The 25,619-nt window shown below is 48.4% G+C and overlaps 1 protein-coding gene across 1 annotated transcript in view; it reads left to right on the top strand.

Annotated features, from left to right (window-relative positions):
• Positions 1–23,378, top strand: part of ARK2C (arkadia (RNF111) C-terminal like ring finger ubiquitin ligase 2C) — a 55,158-nt gene extending 31,780 nt beyond the window's left edge. Inside the window, exons 2-8 of the mRNA XM_040091223.2 lie at positions 7,640–7,949; positions 9,852–9,977; positions 14,180–14,309; positions 15,320–15,424; positions 16,021–16,116; positions 17,299–17,405; positions 18,517–23,378. Coding sequence (XP_039947157.1) covers positions 7,640–7,949; positions 9,852–9,977; positions 14,180–14,309; positions 15,320–15,424; positions 16,021–16,116; positions 17,299–17,405; positions 18,517–18,634 — 992 coding nt within the window. The 3' untranslated portion in view covers positions 18,635–23,378. The remainder of the gene's footprint in view (positions 1–7,639; positions 7,950–9,851; positions 9,978–14,179; positions 14,310–15,319; positions 15,425–16,020; positions 16,117–17,298; positions 17,406–18,516) is intronic.
• The last annotated feature ends 2,241 nt before the right edge of the window (positions 23,379–25,619 follow it).

Raw genomic sequence — 25,619 nt, 5'->3', positions numbered from 1 at the left:
TTTCCTACCAGTGAGTGAACTTCACCCATTTCTAAGGGCGTATTCACGAACAATTTGGAAGGGATTAACACGTGTCCGAATGCATCAGGCAATTAGGAGCTTGTTTGTCGAGGCGGTGCGAGTCTCCCGTGGTGTCCTTCTCTGTGTGCCACACGAACCTGGAGCCGCTCCCACGACTTCGGCCTTTACTCACCGCACGCTGTCAGGGCCGAAGCAAACTTCCCAAACTTCTCTGGGAGGAATTTTAATGTACATCCGAGCTGTAGGCTCCTGGGCTGTTAAAAGCCTGGCAGGCTCTGCTGGTGCCCAGAGAGGCACCACAAGGGCTCCTGTTGAGGGGGCTTATCTGCCTCCCCAGCGCAGGAGCAGGGGTCGCCGGGGGTCTAATCAGGACAAAGCGGCTGAGACAACCCCGGTCCATCCCCCAGCTTGGCCGATTACAGCAGGCAGATCCCCCTCTGCTGTCAGATCTGTCAGTGAGTGAAGCCAGGGCTCTCCAGGAGCTGCCATCTCCCCTTTGCCACGATGGGACCCGGGTGTGAACCAGCCCTGGCCTCCCTGACACCCCCATGCCCTACATGCAGGCCGCGGAGGCCTCGACGAGCAGTCCAAGTTGCCTTGCCCAGGGGAAATAGTCACGTGTTTTGCAGGCAGATTAACAGCATGAAACAGATTTTGTTTTCCTCCTGAGGGCTGCCGGGCTCCCTGGGCTCCAGCTGTCTGCTTGAGACACCTATCCCAGTGCCAGCTCCAGGCCTGATCCAGATCCCGTGTCCCTCACCAGTAGCCTGGCTGCATCAAGAGCGCCATTTCCTGAGGAAAGGAGGTGGAAATAAATGGTTCTGCTTTCTGGGTTTTTCTTTTCATGAAGCCTGTAGCATCCCCTGTCTCACTGCAGGGATTACCCAGAGGCTTTGCGTCTCGGAGATGGGTCAGTGTTGAACGAGCACACGGATCCCTTGAGCCTTTCTGGCTGAAAGACTGCTGGGTGGATAAATATGCATGTGCCTAGATGTAGTCAAACCCTGACTGATGCTAAAGAAAAATCCCCAGTGGCAGAAACACCTAGAACCAGACCAGTATGGTTCTGTGACTCGATGTCACTTACCAACCTGCCAAAATACACAAATTTATCATTCACAGGGTTCACCTGGGGGTACAGAGGAAATGTTTCTGTAAATGAAAAAAAAAGCCCATGCTGCTTCGGATAATGTATGGAAACAATAAATATAACTGTAGAGAAGAGGGGGGGAAAGAAAAATAAAAAGAAGCGGCAGCTGTGGAGGTGAGAAAGCGGTGGTGAGGAGGATGTGTTGAGTTTCCACTCAAGTTTCCGCCGCACTTGATGCCTGTGAGAGTGAGGAGTGGAAATGGCACAGCAGTGAGCAGGTTCAGCTGTCCACACACCTGCATCAGCTGCTGGCTTTCTAAAAACAAATCTGTACCTTCCTCAGTCTGACGTTAAAGCCTGTAATGCCAGCTTCCAGCTGAGTGTTTTGGTTGCTTTGTAAATCACTGTTAAGCAGCCTTCCCCACAGGCTTGTGGAGGATTTTCCTCGCAGCGCCAGCTGGGGATGGGGTTTGGCACCGGACTTGGCTTGTGCCCAGCCAGTTGGGCTTGATGGTCTGAGTGGACTTTTCCAGCCCGAACAATTCTGTTCTTGTATTCCACCGTGCTCTATGATGCTGTGTGTCAAGGAGGTGATTCCGCCCCTCTGCCACACTCAGGTGAAAGCTGTCTCCAGCTCTGGGATCTCCAGCAGAGGAAGGACAGGGACTTTTTGGACCCAGTCCAGAAAAGGCGACCAAAATTATCTGAGGGGTGGAGCACCTCTGCTATGAGTAAAGGCTGAGAGAATTGGGGTTGTACAGCCTGGAAACAAGAAGGCTTCAGGATGACCTCATTGTGACCTCATTCCCTTCCAATACCTGAAGGGAACCTACGGGAGAAATGGGGCGAGAGCCTGGTGTGACAGGACAGAAGGAAATTGAAAGAAAGTGGGTTAAATTAGATATTAGGAAGAAATTCTTCTCTGTGAGGTTGGTGAGGCCCTGGCACATGTTGCTCAGATAATCTGTGGGGGCCCCATACCTGGCAGTGCCCCAGGCCAAGTTGGATCGGGCTCGGAGCAGCCTGGGGTAGTGGAAGGTGTCCCTGCCCATGGCAGGGGATTGGGACTAGATGACATTCAAAGACCTCTTCCAACCCAAACCATTCTATGAGTGTGTGGTTGTGTGATGGTGTGATTGTGTGATTCTGTGATTGCAGAACTGAGTATCTGTAGGGAGTACTGCAGGCTGTAGAGGCCCAGAGTGGTGGGTTGTCTCACAGACCCAGCTCCATAACAGGTTTTCATCATCACAGTGTGAAGCTGCAGCATCTGTCATAGCAGCAGAGGAGAGCCAGGCCAGCTGGGGCAGCCACAGTTTCACACTCATGTTCTGACAGTGGCAGGAGTCACCCCAGTACTGATTCTCCACCCGCTGATCCCTGGTGTTGAACTTGGCTTTGGGATGTGATGGAAGAAGCTGAGGGGGACTGGAAGCAGCAACCAGCAGAGCATCACACAAGGCAGGGAGATGTCGCTGGTGATCGCCCAAAGGCATCCCTGGCCACATGGTTCTACACCATCACAAAGTGCCACAGCCTCTTTTGGGCCAGACTTGTCCTAGTTATGCCAGAGAACCACCTAGATCTCCTCCCCACCCCACAGATAGCCTGGCTTGCCCAAACCAAGATTTGTTTCTCCTGTCTCTGCCTCCATGTGTTATCACAAACTTTGAGGCTTGCACGGCACCTTTTAGACCTGGATTATCTAGATTCAGGCATGAGCTATCTTTGTGTCTTAGCTGAGTGTAAGGCAACAAGGGTTGTCCAAGCTGTGAGCTGAGGGTGGGTGTGTAGGCATCTCGGGGCATTTTGAGGGCATTTGGCCTCAACCTGTGAAAGATGAACTGCGCAAAACTGGAGTAAGTCACCTGCTTTGCTGACACAGATGTGATGCATTGCTCATCTCAGAGCTGCTGATCCAATGTTGCTCTGAGCTGTCATCATCTGCTACAGCAACAGCATTTAAATGAAAGGAAACACCATCAGGACAACAAAACTTTTTTTTATGGCTGGTGGGCAGCCTGACAGCGATCCCAGGGAAATCAGTGCTCCACAGCTCCAGACAGGAGCAACTGGAATTACTCAAGGCACCAGGAGCTCATCAATGAGCCTCACACAGGGGGCTGGCCCTCTCATCCACAGGTATTCCCAGGCTGGCCTCGGGTAAAATGCCTCTCTAGGGCTGGTGAGGACTGTATTGCCTCTCTGAACATCCATGAAAATTTTCCCTGGAGATATTAAAAAGCTGCACACAGTCCTGAGTAATGTGCTTTAGGGACACTGCCTGAGTAGGAGGATTGGACTAGGTGGTCTCCAGTGGTCCTTCCAACCTTAATTCTGGGATTTTATGATTGTCTCCTGGCCTGGAGAAGGCAAGTGTTTGGACATGAAGGATAAGCCATAAAAACATCCAAGATCCAGCTAATCTCTCTTCCTGCAAAATCAAAGTATCCCAGTGGAGGAGGAGAATCCTTCTGTGGTATGAGGACCAAAACTTGAGTTCATTGAGCTGAAAGTCTCTGCCTTGCTGATCCCAGAGCAACATTGCTTTCATTCAGGCAGCACTGGACAGGTGATGGGGAACAAGGATCATGGAGGATGCAGTTGGTGGTTCTGGAGCATGATAGACACATTTTATATCCTCATGGTCTTTGCTGTGGAAATGTCCCCAAAGCTTGGCTAATGAAAATGTCAGCTCTGCCCTTGTACTGGGGAGTGAAAACAAGAGCTGAAATGTGGTATCAGGACTTGGTTTTAGTCATGGATTAGTCTCTGCTGTGGCAGACATTGCTATCCAGGCAAAAAAGCAGATTAAATCCATGAATCCAGTTTTCTTGAAGTATCTTATGGGCAGTGTTTATGCTTGCTGGTTTCAATGCAAATGTGATTTAGGGCCACACTTGTGGCTTGGAAAAGAGGGAGAAGATGTGCTAGCAAAGTAATCACTAATAGACCTTCTGGGTCTCCACAACTCCCTGAAAAGAGGGGCCAGCCAGGTGGGCATTGGCTCTGCTCCCTGGGAAAAGGGGACAGGATGTGAAGAGATGGCCTGGAGCTGTTCCAGGAGAGCTTTAGGTTGGATATCGGGAAAAATTTCTCCACAGAAAGTGTGGAGATGGCTTTGAGAGAGGCATTCAGGGAACTGGTGGAGTCCCTGCTTCTGAAAGTGTTCAATAGTGATGCGAATGTGGCGCCTGGGAGCAAGGGTTGGTGGTGAACACAATGACTCTGGGTTAATGAATTCACTGATCTTAGAGGACTTTTCTAACCTTAACAATCCTGGGATTCTCTGACACTCCTAACATGTGAACCTCTGTAGAACTCAAAGGGTGGGGTGCCTGCTTTTGGTGTTGGTTGTGGTGAGTTACCTGGACAAGGATGCTCAGCTTGTGTTTGCAGGGTGACATACCAACACATGAGACCAAAATGTGGACTTGGAAAGCAGTCCCCACCTTTTTATCTAAATGCAATGAGCAGGAGAGGGTGAACTCAGAAGTAACTAACTCAAAGATGTAACATTCTGTTTTGAGCTGTTATTTGCTTGCCAGGGCTTTCTGTGGCTCACGAGCACTCTGCTTAGTGAGGACTGGCTCTTTGTTTCGCAGACTTGCTTGGTTCTGCTAGCCGTGTGATTGGATAACTGCTAATAAGCGTAGGATTGCTGAAGTATTCCCCAAAGTCTTTGCTTTGCTGTAAAAATCCTCATCAGCAATTGGATTAGTTGAAGAGAATGAACAATTACTACGTAGGGTAATATGTTATGTTAAGGCAAATTGGTGGGTTTTATTTAATCATATGGTCTGGGTCACATCTTGATGGTGTTATTCCTATGGAGAGAAATGCATCACTGCACTTGTAGGTATTAGCAAAAAAACACTGAAAAATGCTTCATTTAATTAGTTAGTTCCTAAAATAAGGCAAATTCACTCTGTACCAAAATGAGTTATGTTTTTGCGTTCAGATGCGTTAGCTCTGCCTTTCTTCCTGCACACACACCACAGATAAAGATTGTGTGTTCTGGACCTTGGGAAAGTGTATGACCAAGTTCCTCTCAAGGACTGTCTTTGTATGAGAAGCAAAATCCAAAACAAAACCACAACCAGCTGACCTGACCTCCTGGTGCTCTCTGGTTCACCATGGCTGTGGTATCAAAGGCCCTCCAGACATTTCACTAGATCAGATGAAGGGTTTCTAAGACTCAGTAAAAGCTGGAAACTGCTGGCTGAGGCTACACTAGGCATCGAGAGACAAGAGAGTCACAGGAAATGAGAGACAGGCTTTCCCTGCTTTACTTAAGTGCTGGAGAATGTGTCCCATGAAATGTGTGGGAGTATCCCTGAGTTTCACTGTCTTGTGTCGCCCTCAGACATTTTTTGTCTGAAACACAGCTGAACTGCACAGGTTGGTGTGTTGGTGTCTGCAGAGGGTTTAGCACATTTTACCTGCCCTCTCACCTTGTCCTCAGGCCCCATGAAGGCCTGGGGGTGCATAGTGCCTCACCCGTGACCTGCTGCAGCAGTTCTCCACTGGGATGGCCATCAAAGGTTGAGCAATTCGCCACGAGTTCCCTGGCAAGTACCAAGCACACACAGCAGTCAGGAGGTTTCTCCTCACAAAAATTCCCTTCAGCAATGAGCCAGGGAAGTGCAGGATCCTCATTTCATTTCTTTACCTCTGTGTGGTGAATTTGGGCCAGGCCATCAGCAGCGAACACAGCCTGCAGGGGAACGGGGTGTATGAATGGCTCTTTGGCCTGGGTTTGCAGCTCTGTCATTGAGGAACAGCAGGTCTGATCCCACCACCTCTGGCTTTAATTAATATCGTGGTCAAATCATGCTGTTATCTGACAGCAGGGGAAATTATCACCTCAAGAAGCACTGCTGTGGGTGGCACATATTGTCTAACCTGCTCTCTCTTAGAGGGGCACTGTGGAGGATTAGCTTGTGTTTAAGAGATGCTGTGTGTAATTATGCACAGTTTTGCAAACCATCCTTTTCTGATAGGCCCTCTCCTGTTGCTTTTCCTGCTAGCATCTGACTTGTTCAGGGCTACCTGGGCAGCTGTGATGGACTGGCCCTGCCTGCCAGGGAGGGGTGAGCAGAAGGGATCTGGGTGAAGAAGGCATGATGTACATCTCTGGCATGACACAGTGTTCCCTCGGTGCTGTTGTTCTGGGATATTTTGTACCATTCACAAAGATTAAAACAGAAAGAGGAAGACGGGCTATTCAAAACACTGTAAAAAGGCAGGTGTCCCATCCTGGGGCTGATCCTCAGCAAAGAGGCATCTCTAATAGCCTCCCTCGAGTCCCATCCTTCATCTCTGAGCTGACTCTTTCCCTAGTTTAAGAGCCAGAAGTTTTGCATGATGCCTGTAAATGCCCCAGGAATTTAGGAACTGAAAACGCCGGACTGGGCCAAGGGCCCGTCCAAGTGAGGATCTTGAGCAAGGTGCAAGCCAGTGCCAGATGTTTTGCAAAACCTCTCCACTATGGATATCTTTCACACCTCATTGCTTCCTCATTCCCATCAGTTTCATGACTGACCTCATAGCAGTCTATGTTGTGTTTCCAACAGCTGCTCTCTCCCCGCATGCTGCTCATGAGGACGGGCTGTTGAAGGATCTCAGCAAACACACAGAGCCTTCATCCCTGCTCTCAGAGGTGGAAGTGGTCTCATTCAGGTCCTGAAGTCGGTGTGAGGCAATTTTTTAGAGCAGAGATTATTTCCTTGCCTATGAGACACTTTTTAGGGAGGCAAAGAAATGACTTGCAGGGAAAGTCTGTATGTCAGGGGAAACATTCAAAGCTTCAGTGAGATAATATCCAAAACCCCAAATATTTTAGAAAACAGGTTCTGTTGTTTGTTTCCTTTTCTAGAGTGTTGAGTCTATATCACAGAATGGTTTGTGTTGGAAAGGACCTTTAAAGGTCATTAGTCCAACCCCACTCCCATGGGAAGGGATGTCTCTCACTACAAAATGTTGCTCCAAATCTCATCCTGGCCTTGAACATTTCCAGAATGTTTCCAAGGATGCCGCATCCATGTCTTTTTTGGGCAATCTGTGCCAGGGCCTCATCACCCTCAGCACAAAAAAATGTCTCCCTTCTATCTAGTCTGAATCTCCACTCTTCTAGATTAAAACCGTCACTCCTTTTTCTATCTCCAAAGACTCTATTAAGACTTTTGTTCTTTTTCTGTTTAAGACAGGAAAGCCAAAACAAGCTCGAAGCAGTTTTCATCAGTACACACTTCAACTTGGTGCCAAAAAGAGACTTTGAACCCAAATCTATGTTTTGGCTCCAGTGTTTTCTTGGAGGAGACACGCTGCTAGTCAAAATCAGCACACTTTCTTCTAATCAGCTCAAACTGACTTGTTCTCTTTTATTTGTGCTTTTTTGACCAAACCTTCTGGAAGTGGAGAGTAACAGCCACTCGCCCAGCCCTTGCCCTGGCTGTGCTACCACAGGGCTGGCCTTCCCTGGCCGCTGCCGGCCCCTCCCGTGACCGCTGTGCTCTTCTCTTCCAGGTGCTCCCTTTCAAAGGTCTCAGCATCCCCATGCTACCTCCTGCCGGCATTTCCACCTGGGTCCCCAGCCTCAGCTTTCCGCCGACTTCGCCCTGCCTCACGCGGTGCAGCCGCAGCCGGGGCTGGCTCCCCACATGGCCCCCGCGCACCAGCACAGCGGCGCCCTGCACCAGCCCCTGGCGCCGGTGCCTGCCCTGCCCTTCCAGGACGTCGCCGGGCCCTCCTTCCTACCTCAGGCGCTACACCAGCAATACCTCCTCCAGCAGCAGCTCCTCGAGGCACAGCACCGCCGGCTCATGCCCCACCCCAGGTAAGGGGATCCCGAAGGATGCGGAGGAGCCGCGTAGACCTCGCGCCACCCGTGGAAGCCCAGCCGCGCTGGCGGTGTTGGGTTTTCTCCTCGGGCATCCACCAGAAGGGAGGCTGCACCTGAAGGTGTGTCCTTCCCGTGGGGATTCCTGCTGTGCTCATCTGGTGTGTCCCATTGTTGTCACTCCTAGGGGAATCATGCTGGTGTTGCCAGACCTTTCCTGTCTCTGCCGTGCGTGAGCTGCATCCTTGTAGCTGCTGTTCCAAAACCATGCAAAGGCTGTGTCCACCTGTCTCGTCAGGTTGTACACATGAAGCTCTTGCTGCTCAGGGTTTGGCAGGCTTTCTGTCTCTGTGAGGGAGTGATGCCACTGACCTGCAGCACACTCTGTCACAAAGAGCATCCTAAATCCACACCGAGCTGACAAATGCAGAGGGAATTGCTGTAACTCAGCAGCGATGGAAATGGATTTCTGGCCTTGTCTTGATTGTGTTTCTTGAGAGAGGAGTGATTTTTTTTTGGAAACATATGGAAGCTATTTGTGGGTTGTACCCATGGATCAAGAATCAGAGGATGAGACTTTGCAATGATGCTTCATTTGGAAGGAATGCTACGGGTAGAAAACCCTTTCTTTCCATGTCCTCTCTGTCTGAAAATTGTGTGTTCTTCTCATCACTGTTTTGTTTTGCATAAGCTGGATTTTAGGTGGATTTAATGATTAGCTAATAATTGGGTAGCAAGTATGTTCAAGGCTGAGAAACCGATGATACAAGTGTTTATCTCTTAGTCATAAGCTGAATTCAAATAAAAGCACAGAACAAAATTCCACACAGAATCTGCTTTGGTAAATGCTGTCAGGGTTGTATTTGCAAGTGGGCTGTGGTGTGGAAGAGGGCAGGAACCTCTTGCCCTGTCCCAGTGCTTGTCTCTGAAAGCTGCAATGGAGCAGGATGTCAGAACCCTCACAGGTGCGGGGCAGGAGGTCCCAGTAATGGGAATATGGGTTATGCCTCTGAGAGTGAAGCCTCTGAACTGAGGCTGCATGAAAAGTTATTTACATGGCAGTTCCCTGCTCCATGTGCCCTATTTTTTTCCTGGAGGTTTTCTTTGTGATGGTACCACTGGTAGGCAGTAACTTGCCAGGAAGCAAGGGGTAGGAGTCTGTCTGTAATGGAAATCCTGCTTGTGCATCCACCTTGTCTCTTGCCAAATGTGGACACTGATCCAGCAGCACAGGCTCTTCCCCTGAGTAGTTCAAATAAGCAAATAATCAAATCCCTAGAAAAACCTTGCTGTATTTTCTAGCACTTTCTTTTCCCTGCCTGCAATGGCAGCAGAGCAGAGGGAGAAGGACCTGGAACACAGCCTGGCCTGTCCATCATCCAAAGAAATGTTGGCAAAAGCCAGTGAGAGTAAATTCTGCTTCCAGTCACTCGTGAGTAATCTGGTTATGAATGAGGTTCCCCAGGAGTTTATGGACTGCACGGGAGACAAGACAACCTGCAGCTTCTTTGTGATGATGGATTGAGGCTGAAGCAGGGGCACGTTTTGTTGGTTTATGTGTGTTGTTTATGGGGCTGACTGTAGCAAAAGAGGAAATAGTGCAAACTGCACAAAGCTGCCCAGAAATTGTTTGGTTTCCCCTTCTTCTCTACATGTTGCCAGCAAACAGCATCTCCTGCAAACTGAGCATAGGTGCGTGCCACAGGGCCCGAGAGTGGATTGCTACATCATGGATGTGTGGGAATGACAGCCCCGGGCTCTTCTTCCCATCATCCCTACACCTGGAGTGCTTAGCTTTGGGCACAAGCCCATCTTTTGGGGTTTTCCCATGGGTTCTTGCTGGGAATTCCAGTGCCCAGTGGTGTCTGACCCTTGCTGTTGCCGCTGTCCTCCCCGCAGGCGGGCCCAAGAGCGCATGTCTGTCCAGCCTCACCGCCTACACCCCAGCTTCGACTTCAGCCACCAACTGCAGACTCCGCAACCCATGGGGCCCCAGCCCAGGTATTTGGCAGAGGGCACGGACTGGTAAGTGATCCCCATGCCACTGCTGCATCCAATGAGGTGTTTAAAATGTCCTGGGAAGGCTGCAGGTGTTGGGGAATGCCATCAGGGCTTTGATGAAAGCTGATGAGTCAGCTCAGCGATTACAGTGTGCAAAGGGTAAACTCATCTCTAGGAGGTCCGTGAGAGCGTGAAACCTCCTAGACAAATGAACAGTTGAATCATTTAGGTTGGAAAAAGCCTTGTAAGACCATGAAGACCAACCATCCTTCAGCACAGCTAAGGCTACCACTGACCCATGGCCTCAAATGCCTTATCCATATGGCTTTAAATCCCTCCAGGAACGGGGACTCCAGCATAGCCCTGGGCAGCTGTGCCAGGGCTTGACAGCTCCTTGGGTGAGGAAATTTTCCCTAATAGGCAATCTAAACTTCCCCTAAATTCTCCCTAATAGGCAATCTAAATGGCACAACTTGAGGCCATTTCCTCTCCTCCTGTCCCTTGTACCCTGGGAGAAGAGCCTGTTCCCCAGTGTCTGTGCTTCCTGTCAGGGAGTTGTGAAGAGCCAGGAGATGTCCCCTGAGCCTCCTTTTCTCCAGGCTGAATCCCCCCTTAACTCCCTGAGTTGGTCCTCATCAGACTTGTGCTCCAGAGCCCTCCCCAGCTCCATTGCCCCCCTTTAGGCACACTCCATTGTTGGTGCCCGTAACTTTTCATCTACAAATTTAGGGTGAAGCCAAGCATTAATTCTCCCAAGTTGCTCTTTGTGCTGTAGGGCACAGAGAGAGTTTCTTTCCTGTAGACCACTGCCAGAACTAGACCCTTTGCTGAACTTCAGGCACTCAAAACCCAGTGGCCATAATATTTTCTGTGGTCCAAATTAGGGAGCACCTTGCTACCTTGCCATGCAGGGTGGTATGAATGGACATTTGTTCATCGTTCTTCAACAACTGCAGTGTTCAATACCCTGGAAAAGCTTTACAGGAAATTGTTCATTTCATTTTCAGAGCAGGTTGAGAGCCCTTTAACAGTTAATAAAGTATGGTAACCTGGTCAAAAGAATGACAAAATAAAAACATTTTTCTGAGTAGCTGCTTGTAAGCTGAGCAAAGTCCATTCTGTTCACTGAATGGAAAAAATAGCATGTGAGCTTGTAATTAGAGACAATCACAATGTATTTGCACAAGGGGACCGAAATAAAATGGTGCAGGAAGTCTTAATGATGGCATTTCCTAACATCTGAGCACTCCACTCTGCAAATGAAAAGTCCTTTTAACCCAGGGTTGTTGCTTTTTTTCCCCTCTTCAGTGCATAATACACAATCTAAAATATGACCACATCCTTCTGCAATTTTCTTCTCAGGTGTTCCCATTATTGGCACTCCTGTGGGCTGAATGTGGTCAGGATGACATTGTTCATGGATTGGTTTGCAAAGCAGTTCATGTACCATCTGGATAGAGTGATTCTTTCTGCCTCTCTTTCAGCTCAGAGTGCTTAATTATGATCATTAGAAGTATCTGATAAAGCATCACTAAGTGCCTTCCCCCTCCCTCCTTTTCTCCACTCTGTTGCTCCATAGCCTCATAAAACCCAAGGAGTGGGGGTGACAGAAATCGTACATGGTGAGCATATGTTTGGGTGACTCACTTTCCCTTGGGGCACACGTACAGTTTTGCCCAGTGACAAGTACAACCCCCCCCCCTAATGTGTTACCCCTGGATGAGCAGCCACAGCAGTGTTTTCTCACACGCTGTAGGTGGTGGGTGCTGCCACAGGAGGTGGAAGTGGGGATGGAGGAAAGATCTGAGGAAAGATCGGTTGTCTCAGACAGACCAACCCCCAGTTTAAATGTTCTGGTGAAGAATAAATAAACTCCCATGTGGTTCCTTAGATCATCTTCTGCGTGCACATGTAGTGATGACCACCCTACCTGTTACCTGGTGTCCCATCCTTCACCCCTTGGTTGTTGGCAGCCCATTTACCACAAGCACCACATCTCTTGAACCTCTCACCTGAACATCTAGACGCTGTAGAGTTGTTCCTTTAGCATGGGCTACAAAGGAATCGTTAGTTCTACTTTCCTTCACAAGTATGCTCTGCTTCTTCAGCCCCAGATCCTGGGAAAACACTGCTCTGTGCTGTATTCTTATTTGGACACATCTGTAGACCCAAAGCATCACTTCAGGAACCTCAACATCTGATTTTAAGTCTCTAGATGCACAAAGAGTTCAGCGGTCCTGTTATTGCAATTACGTGTGCAGTTTAGTAATGGCCATTCACCTTTGGGAGATCTTTTCAGTCCTTGATCTCAAAGCACTCCACGAATTACCAGGTCTGTTTCATAGCCAGGGAATATGGAAAGGCAGAGAGGAAGTGGACCAAGGTCATGCATCAGGAAAGTGGCAGGACTGGGAATGGACCCAAAGCCTCCCGATTTCCAATTTGAGCCTTCCATCAACCTGGGAACAATCTTAAGCAATTGGGTAAATATACAAAATCGGGACACAGGAGCTGGAAAGTGCCAAGGCCCATGGATTCTCACCCTGGTTGTGTTCCTGCCAGTTGCCTGCTGTGTTTTATCCTCTGCCAGGTTTTGTCTGTCTAGCACATGGCTAACACAGGGCCAGAAAAAGTAGTCCCTCTCCTGGCCTCAACTTAGAATCATGGAGCTACAGGATATCCTGAGTGGGAAGGGACCCATGAGGATCATTGCATCCAGATTGATGTGTGTATTAGGGAGTTCTAGAGCACAGGTGCTGCTGCCTGATGCACAGGCTGTTCTGGATGAAACATTTCTGCATCTGCTGTGCCCTCAGGTTCCCATCTTCTGGCAGGTGGAAGCTGGAGGACACATCTGGGCTGCTCCTAAGAAGCTGTGGTACTCACTGCTGTCCCCCATGCAGGGGAGGAGAAGCTGGAGGCTGAAATAGGAAGCCACTCTTGTGCTGAAATTAGCTTTGCTTTGGGAAATGTGAAGACAATTTTTATTAGAGTGCTGGATTTTGTAATGATGACAAAGTGAATGATGTTCAAAGCACTCGTTTTGCCGAGTGACTCTTAGGCTGGAGAGTACAAGGATCAGCTAATTGGATTAGAGATGGAGATGCTGCATTAGGCCCCCTCCTACTCCCTCCACATCGTGTGGTAGTGGTGGGGTTATAGTTTATCTCTGTGTGCTGGATTGAACAGAGCTGCGGTGTTTGATGAGATCTTGATTATGACAAGTCTGGGGATTGAGCTGGGTTGGTTTCCTGGAGGATAAAAGTGCCCAGATTCACCAAGCTGAACTCCATCTCTGCTCACCTGGGCCAGGATGTGTTCAGACAAGCAAGGGATGTTTTGCTCCATTGGTGTTGGCCCTTTCCTACAGCAGCCTCATCCAGACATTTCTTAAAACGTTATTATTTTTTGCACAAATTACAGTTCTGGAGTTCATAGAATCATAGAATTCCAGAACAGTTCTGGTTGGACTGGACCTCAAAGATCATCTTATTCCAGCCTCTGACATTGGGAGGGACACCTTCCAATGTTCCAGGTTGCTCCAAGCCCTGTCCAGCCTGGCCTTGGACACTTCCAGGGATCCAGGGGCAGCCACAGCTGCCCTGGGCACCCTGTGCTCACCACCCTCTCACCTCAAACCCTTACCACCCTGAGGCTGGGTGCAGGCAAGGCACAGTGTCCTTTGACTGCCCAATTCCTGCCACAATCTGGGCTGGGAGACCTCTAAGGAGAGCACAGGCACATCAAGAAAGCCCACAGACTGTGCTCATTTACCTTCCAAAAGCTCACAGAACGGTTCAGATTTGAGTCCCTTGAGAAGCTATCTGTATTCCTGCAAAACATTCATGGCAAACTGTAACGGTTTGCAGCGCTGGCAGCACAGGAAGGTTCTGGTCTGAGCAGGTTGAGTTGCTGAGCCTGGGTGTCCTTTTGAGCCACCAAAATGCACTTGCTCTGGAATTAGCAGGGTGCATCTGCACAACTCTTGACCCCAAATAACTCAAATGTTACCTGGCATAGGAACAACCCCTCACACCTTTGTGGTGGCCTGGTGGGTGATTCCCCAAGCTGGAGGAAAAACCCTTCCAAGCCATACCATCTCCCTAGAAGAGGAGCCCAGAGCAGCCCAGAGCTCAGCAGGAGGAGGTTGCCCTGTGAGCACGGTCTGGTTTGCTGCATCCCTGAGGCACAACCAGGCACTCATGTCTTCCTCCTGGTGCCCACAGGGACCTCAGTGTTGACGCAGGGCTGACTCACGCCCAGTTCCAGGTCCGGCCAGTGCCCCAGCCCTATCAGCATTACTTGGCTACACCTCGGATGCACCATTTCCCCAGAAGCACATCCTCCACCCAGATGGTAAGTGAAACGCTTCTGCCGAGAAATGTTTTATGCATTGTCTGCCAGAAAGCAGTCAAAATAAAGGCTGCTATCTTTCTATCACCTGTCTTCTGCAAATCCCACTTATCTCCGGCCGTGGGAGGGAGTGTCTGAAAGGATAATGTTGCATCACTGCACTGGATTAAAGAAAGAAAAGAAAAGCTCAGCTGTTCTGGAAGGATTCGGTCCATCGTTTGCAGCACCCCGTTCACAAGCTGGTCTGCAAAACATGGGCAGGACGTGCTAGACTCAACAGTTAATAATATTATTACATACTGGAAGGAGCTGTGGTCTCACAGGAGTTTTTGTACACAGAAGGATTGGCAGTGGGTGACTGCCTTCCCAGGTGTCACCCCTGAGGACCATCCCTCGTCAAGTCATTGCTCTCCACATCAGCTCTGATGCCATCTGCAAAGGTTTTGCATGACCTCTTGCACAGGTGGAGGTGGGGTTGATGAGAAGACAGGCTGACTGGGATAATTTTCTACCCCTTCTCCTAGCAGGGTGCTGTATTTGGAGCTAAGTCATGCCAAGCACTGCTAATCCTTAAAACATCCTCAGAAATCCCATGAGGGTGCTTTTCCCTTGTGCCATAGTCAGACCCTGACACCTGTGTACTAAAGCTAGCCTTTAAGAAGAAAAAAAAGCAATCAAAGCTTGGATGAACAGAAATCCACCCATTTAAATGAAATAAAATTTCATTGTAATCTAACCCATGTTGGGAGTTTGGAACCACGATGTTAAGGATGATACAGGAATTATTTTAACAGTTTATTTGGAAAAAGCGCATGTTCTTAGGTATCATTTATAGGAAATATATTTGATAAAGCCTCATTTTTTTTTTTGTAATCAAAAGGCTTAAATTTGTGAAAGCATCCATCTACTCTTTCAATGTGAATTTTTAAAACATTAGATTTATATCGGGGCACACAAAGGTTTTCTGTAGGCAAGTACAGGTGGCTTTATTTTTCTCCCTCACTTTTTTTCAGGTTGTTCATGAAATCAGAAATTACCCTTACCCCCAGCTTCAGCTGCTTGCCCTTCAGGGACTGAACCCAAGCAGGCACACATCCGCCGTGCGGGAGAGCTATGAAGTACGTATCTGGAGACTGGAATTATTAATTTTTTAAGTGCTGGGAATTTACGCCAGCTCTGCTATAAAGTTGTAATGTAACAGTGCATCTTTTAGGACTGAAGCCTCTGGGGGTTATTTCAATTGGCTTTAGTGACTCCACATTGTAAGACTGTTTTTTGTGTGTGTGGCAGTTGCAATGAGTTTTTCATCAGTTTTAGTAATAACGGGGGAGTGACAGGGTTAAGTTTGGGAAAAGGTGGTTTAGTCCAAGGTGTCTGGATCTGGCTTGGGTTAACTCTGGCTCCTTTCATATCTGTGAACAAAGTGCTCCAGATCTATGGGGTTTTGTTTCCCAGCCTGTCAGATGAAGCTCAAATCCCACCCTAATTTGTGAAATATTGGGTATCCAGCCCTTTTCCTCGAGCTCTTGGTTATTATTCCAAGCGCCAGGGATCAGATCCATCATTACATCATGGCTGATTTGGGTTTGATGGATATTTCCACTGAGGACAGGACAGGAGGGAGCCTCAGTTACCAGCAGGTATGGTTGTGTGGTGGGACCTGGTGCCTTGGGAGCAGTGGGGATGGCACTTCCCTGATGTTCCTGTGCCGCAGGAGCTGCTGCAGCTGGAGGACAGGCTGGGCAGTGTGAGCCGGGGCGCCGTGCAGAACACCATCGAGAGATTCACCTTCCCCCACAAGTACAAGAAGGTGAGTGCCCCAAAACACGGCACAGCTGCCAGCCCCTCTCAGTCGGCCAAGGGCTGTGGGCACAGAGCAGGCAGGAGGAAGGATTTCAGTGGGTCTCAATCCTCAGGGTTGGCAAAGTGGCACCATCAACGCAACCACCCCCCGAGGCGGGGGAGGAACATAAAACTAAAACCCAGCAGCGGCGCTTTAACGTCTTGCGGGGCTCCCGGGGCGGAAGCGGTGGCGTAGCTGAGCTGCCTGTTTCTCACTTCTAGGCTAGGAAGCTGCGGGCCAAATTTTCAAAAGGGTCTCAACCTTCTCCCACCCAGCGGGTGCTATTTCCCCCCTGTCCGCGCCTGGTAAGAAAGTGCACACCACCAAGGGGGCTTTGTGCATGCAAACCCACCCTGTTCTGCATGCCAGCGGCGCTGCCCCACGCCCGCCGTCACGGCGGCGGCTCTGCGGCCCTTGTCCTCCCCCGGCTCCACGAGGGGGGTCTCCTCGTCAGAGCTGGCCTCCTTCCCATGAGGACACGGGTGGCACATCTTTGGGTTGCGCTGAGTTGAAATTGGGAAGAGTCTGGGCAGTAATTTCTCGTGTTGGTCACTCCCGGCTGGAGGGTAGGGATGTTGCATTGCCCAGGCTGGAAGTGAGGAAGCTCCTGCTGCACTTGTCTCTCATCGCATCTCCAGGGAACCCAGGAGAAGGATATGAATAGGAATGGATGTGTGGGGAAAGAGGAAAACAGGGAGCTGACAGGCTAAGCACTGCCCCGTGGTGCAGCATGGGGCTGGGCCAGTGGCCCAGTGGCCAAGCCGGCATGGGGCACAGCGGGTGCTCTTCCTGGCAGTGGTGGCACCATGAGCTTTGGGGTCTCCCCACAGAGAAGCCTCCAACAAAGGAGACCATGGGGCCATCCCCACTGCAAGGAAGTGTTGGGGGGCTGTATTAGGGCAGCAGAGGACAGGCTGCTCCTTGGGGTACTGCCACCATCCTCACTGCCACCAGCCCCAGGAGGAGACACGCCAACCTGCAGCATGTCGGTGGCACACTCATCTACTGGCTGTTTTGCCTGGGCTGGCTTCCCCGAGCTGGAGGATCTGGCTGATAGATCTTATTATTTGTCTTCCTGCAACTCCACAGTCTTGGGAGAGCATTAGAAAGGCAAGGTCTAACCAAATGATATCTTTAACCTTGCTGCAGAGAAGACCACAGGAAGGCAAAGCTGAGCAAGACGATGGCGAGGAGTCAGACACCGATGAGAAATGCACAATCTGTCTGTCCATGCTTGAAGATGGAGAGGATGTCAGGTGAGATCCTTTCATCCCCTCCTCTTCCTCTCGATGTCGTCTGAGCTGTGTTTATTTGGATTAACATGGCTGTGCACTGGTGGGGTTGTCTCTGTTCTTGTCCTGAGAAAGTCACCTGGGCTGTTGCAGGGTCTGGGAACCCAAAGATTTTGCAGATGGACATTGGTCTGGCCCGTAGGCAGGAAGAGCCCTGCAGCACCAGGGGGTCAAGTTTTTATAGTGTTTCCTGGGTTTGGACCATCTGCTTCCAGGCTGTGCCAGCTGGCCAGGTGGGGAAGTGTCAGAGAAGAGTAGGTCACACTGATCTCTGACAACCATCTGGAGCTTGGGGTCATCAACATCTGAGCCTGACAGATGACCAAAGTATGATAAAAAGCAGAGTTAGTGTGAAGTCCGGGAGAGTTGGGCTTGTGTCCAAGATACAGCTGCTTTATTGTAGAATAAGTAGGATTACTCTTCCCATGTGGTCACAGAGAACCATCCCCAGCCAACAGAACTCCAGTTGTCTCTAACAGACATCCCTGGGTCAAATCTCTGCTTGTGACAGAGGATGGGGATAAGAAATTGCAAGGGGCTGAACTATCACAGCTGAAGGAACTGCAGGTTAGAAGTACCCAGGTCTGCTTCTCACCTTTAAATTGTCAAGAAAAGCCCTGATCCTTTTGCTGTGGGTTCCTGTGCTTCAAGGTTCCCCTGTATCATAAAGGGGATGTGTGATGATGGCAGAGGTGATGTGGGTAAAAACGTGACCAAGTTCCCTGGGAACACCCATGTAGGAATGGTGTGGACACACCTGACTGCTAATGTGACAAAACCATGAAGAACTAAGAGGCTTTGGAGCGTAACCTTGCTCCTGAAAGGCTAAAAATTTGCAGCCAGAACAATTAATAACTGCAACAACTCAATTCAGAGTGATGTGGGGGTATCTAATAGAACACTAACTCCAGCCCACTGCCCTGTGTGAACTGGCATGACTGGGAAAGGCTGCAGGACCTTGGTGGCAATGGTGTCCCCACAGCAGTGTTTCCCGTGTTCAGAACAGCCCCAAGTGCTGTTTTTCAGCTCTTCTTGGACCTCCTCCATCCTAACAGCGGCGTTTTTCTCTCTGCAGGCGGTTGCCCTGTATGCATCTCTTTCACCAAGTGTGCGTGGACCAGTGGCTGGCCACCAGCAAGAAGTGCCCGATCTGCAGGGTGGACATTGAAACACAGCTCGGCTCGGACAGCTGAAAAGACTAGCTGGACACACCATTTTCCTTACCAGGTCGTATGGCCATAAACCCTTGCAGCGAAATTTTTTGCCTTCTGAGCCATTTGATTGAGAGGGGAAGTCTGCAGGCACGTTAGTGAGGAGAAGGAGGTGGTGATACAATATCTAGCAGTAGGAGATATTGCACATACACGCAGGATACAGGCCCAGTGAAAGGGAGCTGGCATTCCCGGAGCTCAGAGACCCCGTGCTGCAGAAGATTTTAGTGTTGAATATGAAGGAACTAGTTGTGGTAGTCCGGCCTGTCAATCCTGCTTTTAATGGGGATTGTATATATACCTCTCAAATATGTAGAAACATGTTAGGGGTCCTTTAGCTATTTCTATGGATGGCAGCTGGAGCATGTTAGCTTAAGAAATGTTGTGTTTGATGCCCTACTCATCTTGTGGTGGACATGTTGCTGTTACCTAATTTGCACCAAATATTTTTTCATAGATTCCTTATTTTGGTGCCTGATTAATACATTGCAGAGGGGGAATAAAGAGGTCAAACTTTCCCATCCTTGGGGTGGGGGAAAGAGGAGAAAAAGCAAAATCCTGTTTACAGTCAGAAGGGTTTGTGCTCTTTGCCTCAGCCGCGTGTGCTTCTTTCCCTTGCATTTACAGTGTGTTGCAAATTTAGAGAAGCTTAAAAAAAAAAAAATCTGGGGATAAAATGAACGAAGCAATAGGGAAAAGCTTCGTTCCTGCTTGTCTGCTGGTGCTGGACACTTTCTGTAGCGGCACAGTATTTGAGTAGATGCTGTTTCTTTGCTTTCTGTATTTTAACAAAGTTGCTTGTCATATCAAAATCCAAGGAAGTTCTGTCTACATGATTGCAATTGTCCGTGATGCTTTCTTCTGTGAGCCGTGTGGCTGGTTGGATTTGCCAGCACTGCTCCAAAACGATGGTTACGGCAGTCAGCGCCGTCCTTTTGGGGTGTGATAACGCCGGAGAGGTGCTGAGAGGCGCGAAATGCCAGCTCCTCTCTCCCATTGCAAAAGCACCTCCTGATAGCGGGATGGAAGAAAACTCCACGTTCACAAGGCACTGCTGAGACCATGAGCCCTTGGGAGCGGGAGGAGAAGGCAGGGTGGATGGAAGTGGGGCTGCCTCTCTGGCTCCCGCCCCAAAGCGTGGGCGCCCGCGCCCACCTGGGCTTGCGCGCAGGTTTCAGGCCGTACGCACGCGGAGTAATCAGCGGCTGTTAAAACGGAACTTAATCACATTAACACTCAAAACAGAATTAAGAGGTAATACCCAAAGGAGTGAGCGGTTGTGATCCGTGCTCACCCTGAAAAAAAAGAAAAAAAAAAAGGCCTCAGCGCGCCAGCCGCAGGGATTGGGCGGAAAATCCTCGGGAAAACCGACATTCACAACCAAAACCTATAGTTTCCTTTTTTTTTTCTTTTTTCTTTTTTTTTTCTTTCATACTAAGGGAGAAAAGAGCTGCAGAGGAGCAGCAGGGGAATTAGAAACATAATTCTGGCTCCCCTGAGCATCTGTTTCACTGGAGAGAAACGCTCTCCCAAGTAGATTCAATCATAAACTATCATCTGAGAAACTGCAAGATTCTCATGAGCTGTAAACTGGAAAACACAAACCTCAGAGGCACACATTGCTTTTTTTTTTCCCCAGTGAGAGAGGGGAGAGAAGGAGGGAAGCCCCACATGAGGGTGCAGAAGCCTCTCTAATTATGTGCCCATGCAGGTGGGAGGGAGAGGAAGGGGACAAATGGTGACATACAGAGAAGACATAAGGAAGAAATTCTTGGCTGTGAAGGTAGGGAGGCCCTAGCACAGCTTGCCCAGAGAATTCTGGAAGTGTTCAAGGCCAAGCTGGACAGTGACTGGAGTGACCTGCTCTAGTGGAAGGTGTCCCTGCCCATGGTAGGGGGTTTGGAACAAGATGAGCTTTAAGATCCCTCCCAACCCAAACCATTCCATGACTTTATGACACATTTGTCACCCAGCACAAGTGACAGCTTCTTGGAGAATGTGGTGGTCCCGCCCCTGATGTTCATGGGTTGAGGAGTGACCCATGGATACCTATGGGTCTTGCTCCATCGGCATTGAAGCAGCATTACAAATAATACTAATAACACTAATACCATGACAAGCAAAGCAAGTCTTTGTTGGAAAAATATAATCTGAACAAGTCTGGTCTGCCCAGGTGTGAGCTGGAGGAGAGAAGCAGGGAGAATAACAGGGGGATTGATACCCCCACTGAGTGGGGGGGAATGAAGAACGCTTCTGGACTGTGTGTTTTCTTTTAAAGCTTACAAGAAAGTGTTACTGTTTGCCTAATAAACAAGCACAGTTTTTTAAAAAAAAAAATAGATCAAACTTTAAAAAAAAAAACACCAAACAAACAAACAAACAAAAAAAAACAAAACAAAAAAAAAAACCCAAGCAAACCTTTGGTGAAGAAAAGCACCAAACTCCCATGGTCTCGTGTGAGTGACTGATCCCAAGGTGTGTGCGAATTTACAGCGTCTGGAGTTGTATCGGTGTGTCAGGTTCCTTTGCATTTAAATAATTTGTACAAGTAGGTTTCGAGTTAGGATGAGTTCAAAACTGAAACAAAACATCAACAACAACAACAAATCTAGAAACAAAACATCAATAGTTTACAGGGTTTTGTGAGTTTAAATGCCTTATATTTAACAATCATAATTTATGACTAACTTGTAGATATTGTGGGTTCTTATTTAATTATTTTTATAGTTGTTTTTTTGCATTTTTAATTATAATTTATTTATTTAGAAATTACTACTAATTTTTTTTATTACTCCTATTACCTCATTTTTGCATTGTTTCTGGGAATGGAATGCTTTGCATGCATCGGTACTTAAAATAAAATTAAACAGGGGATGTGGGGGGTAATGCTTATCTTGTCAAAAACGAAACAAAAGAAAAAAAAAAAAAAGAGAAAAAAATCAGGGTGTGTGATTACAAACTGTATTACTGTGGTGCTGTTACCTTGGATACATTCCATAAAAATGCAAACCTTTGGTTCTGTATGCTGTGACATAGTGGAAAACTGCAATATAGTGACTGTGTTTAGCACATATATATGAATATTATTTGCACTCATAATCAAACTCTGGTGATCCTTTCACTTGTGTTCTTGTGCATTGAAGGTGGTTAACAACGCTCTGCATAAACCAAAATATTTTGGTTGTTTCTTGGTACTGCCCTGTCCCTGTTGCCTCTGGTGATGCTGCTGCTGCTTGTGTGACCCTGCAATAACACCCAGCAGGCCCCCACTGCAAGGCTGTGCTTGGGGCAATGCATGCCTTTACTGCAAGACTCTGCAAATTGTGTCAAAAGCCAAGGAAGGAAGCCCAGGTGTCGTGGCTCTGTAATTTTTGGCGTCTATCAGTGCTCGGTTTGGCTCTTTTCACCCTCTGTGTGTGCGCCCAGCTGGGGTGAAGGAGGCAACAGAGTGAGCCTGAGATTGGAGGCAACAATACTGAGGGATTCAATGCAGTTTATAGGGGCTGACTTCTTTACTCAGAGGCTAGGAAGGCTGTGGCACAGGTTTCCCAGAGAAGCTGTGTCTGTCCCATCCCTGGAAGTGTCCAAGGCCAAGTGAAAGGTGTCCCTGCCCATGGCAGGGGTTGGAATGAGATGAGCTTTTAGGTCCTTTCCAGCCCAAACAATTCTGTGATCCTGTGACACCATGTCTAGCTGAGAGTGGTTGGGATGGACACGGGATCCATTTGCCATCTCTTTGCAATGCCTGCCATGAGCACTGGCCATAACCCAGCTCTGAGATATGCATGGAGCTCTGAGACACACTTAACCCTGATCTTGACCAGTTGGTTTCATCCCTCCTGTACAGGAGGGAGCCTCAATTTGGCGCTTTTTAATCCAGTGCAGAGCTGGGACCTGCCCCAGAGCCCTCTTGTCCCCAAGAAGGGGGTCAGCCCCAAACTGACATGGCCAAGCATCCCCATCCTGCCACAGCAGCACCGCTCTTGCAATGCATTGCCCTTTCCCCAGAGGCTCCTGAGTATCACGTGTTCCAGCTTTGCCAGAAGGTTAGAGAACCTTTGATAACATTTTAAGCTTTAAGCCATAACCATGCTCGGTCAGTGCAGACATTCAGCCGTGTACAGACAGAAGTGGGGTTTGATGCATGTGCTCAGCCTGTAGCCATCCTCCCCACAAAAAGGTTTCAGATGAAATTCTCAGTTGGGTTAGAAAGGCACAAAATCACAGTACCTTAATTTTTTTCTCTCTGTCCCTTCAGGGTGCTGCGCTGCTTTGTTGACTTTGCCTTACCCCGGGTTTTAAACCTGTCTGTGTTTTTTACCTTGCTGCTCTGTAACACTCCTCCCCTGTAGCCTGGAGCTGTGATTTTGAGCTGTGTGGGGACAGGGGGGTTGGTTGTCCTACCCCCAAAAGTCATTGTAAGAGGGATAAGCAAAACAAGGAGCGAGTAAAAAAAAAAACCCTCTCCTTTAATGACCCGAGCAGGTGAAAGGATCACCCACATTTTTGTATTCCTACTGCTGTTCTGTTGTGCTGTGCAACATTTTGCTACATAGACTATTTTATAGAAGAAAGCTAGAAAAATATTTATTATTAATATTAAAGCAATAGTGCATTGAAGAAATGGAAAGACATTAGAAATTGTGTAAATGCTTAGATTCACTTTTGGTGGATTTTTTGTACTTTATTTATAACTAATAAAACAAACCGCATTGCTAACTATAAACCTGTGCCATGCAGAAGCCACCTGGCAGGGCGGTCGCTTGGTCTTTATTTACTGCTCGTTTCTGGTTTCTTTGGGTTGGAATCAATTCTCCTTTCACTGCCTGTGTCTTTGATGTGCATGAGAAACCACTGCTGGGGTTTAAAATACTCTGCCCATCTGTTTGCAGAGGCTGCTGGTGGCTGAGCCCCATGGCAGAGGTGAGGTGGGGCTCTCCACACCTTGCACGTCACTGTGCGTGGTGCCCTGTGGCACCAGTTTGGTGATCTGGTACCAAAACCTCTTTCTAGAGTTTCAGAAAATTGCCTGTTAAAGAGAGATCTCTCCTCTAAACACATCACATGGTGCCTGTAAGGTATCTCTAGCAAGTCCTGCAGAGGTATCAACAGGTTCTCCCACCCTCCGGGTGGAGAAGCATTTTCTTCTGCAGGAGTCTCTAATTTAATAGCTAAGGAAGGGGAAACTGATTGGAAGAAAAAAATCCCAAACCCTTCAAACAAATACAGGTACATTTGGGGGTATTTTCAATCCTTTTTGCTACTCCAATGGGTCATACACCCAAATCTGCATCCTGCAAAATCCGTTCTGTAGGTCCTCCTGTGCTTTTATTTTCTCCCACACCAAATGGTGCCAGTCTCTGCTCCTGCCCACTCTTCATTCAGCTGCTTCTCCTGAAAAGCTGAGACCAGTGCCCAGCTTTGACTGTGTGATTAAAGTAAATAAGCCTTGGAGAGAAGTGGCTGCTGCTGATCGTAGAGATTTGGTTCCTGTAGCTGAAGGGAACTGCCGGCTCCTCCAGCATCCATCAAAAGCTGCATAAGGGATGAACCGTGTTCACACAACACAAAGCCCTTGTTAGTTACAAGAAGCTTTTAGAAACTCAGAGAACAGGTTAAAAGTGGCCCGCTGGTCCAGCTGGGGAAAATCTCAGTTTCTCGCTGAGATCCTGCTGATGTCCTTCGGAAGGGTGACGGCGCTGAGAGAGATGCTGCAGATGGCAATCGGGTTTGTTTTGGAACCGGAGCAGCAAACGAGCCGCCACAATCTGATAACAGCCCTGCTGAGCACAGTGCCTGCCTGGGGAGGGAGAGGGGCTGTGCCCATCACAGCACAGCAGCACGGACAGAGATGCAACATCTTTATTCACTGCCAGTGTCTGCTCTCGCAGCAGCTGCCCAGGGTCGGGAAGCTTAGCCCTTATCAGTGTTTTGTAGTGTCTAAATCTGCAGCAGGCCCACAGTTTGCAGCTCAGAGCTGTACAAACCCATTAATAATTTTTTGTTTTGTTTTGTTTTGTTTTTTCTTTTTTTCTTCCCCGCCCCACCCCACCCCCCCCCCCCCAGCCTTTTTAGCTCTTTTCTAGTTTAGAACGGACCTCTAGACCTAAGGAAGGGGCAAGGAGGATTACAAGATATTTTCTACATACAGAATATAAAATACTTCACGTCTCTCAGTCATTCCCCCTTCATGAACCTAAGGGTCATGTAGGCATATGATGCTACCAAAAATGTTTAGCAACATTTCATAGAGATTTGGAAAAAATTCGCAGTGTCCTGCACCAAGAGGCAACCTGTCCTTCAGCACAAAACTCTGCTAAGTACTCCTTGTTCATACTTGTTTTGGTTGGCAGCACCCAAGTGCTTTAGTAAACCTAAAATTAGTAAACACAGAACTTCATCAGAGTTCCTGAATGGTGGTGAATACAAATATGACAGCCAGGTTTTGAAGACTCACACTGAGTGCTACCAATCTTGTCCTTTGCTCTTGCTTCTCATTTACATTGTCATTTTAGGATGAAGGAATGTGCATTAAAATGCTGCCAGTTAGGAATTAAAGTGGAAGAAAAGAAGGTAGAGGTTGGTGGTGGGAGCAGGAGCTTTGTATCTGCCCGACATACCAGCTTTGGGATGCTTGGCCTCCACAGGAAAAGATTGATTAAGCCCTGCAAAAGGCACAGGACTCTGAAAATTTTGGCTTTTCTCCTCTCTAGACCTCCAGTTGGCCAAGAATGCGTTGTATTTAGCAACTTAATGCAAATCCAGCCATTGGAAAAACTCCACTCTCACCTTACTACTTCTGTAGCATTAGTTGTAGCAACAGAGGGATTCCCCAGAGTCAGGGTGGAGCTGAGCTTTGCACTAAGGAGGGGCCTGTTTGAAGTCTTTAGTGGAAAAAAGCAGAGCTCTTTCCTGCTTTCCCAAGGCTGCCTTCCTGGGAAACAGTGAGGGTGTTGACCCTCTGTCA

This window comes from Hirundo rustica, chromosome Z (genome assembly GCF_015227805.2).
Source record: "Hirundo rustica isolate bHirRus1 chromosome Z, bHirRus1.pri.v3, whole genome shotgun sequence".
NCBI classification, from domain to species: domain Eukaryota; kingdom Metazoa; phylum Chordata; class Aves; order Passeriformes; family Hirundinidae; genus Hirundo; species Hirundo rustica.
This window is presented reverse-complemented; position numbering and strand designations above follow the sequence as displayed.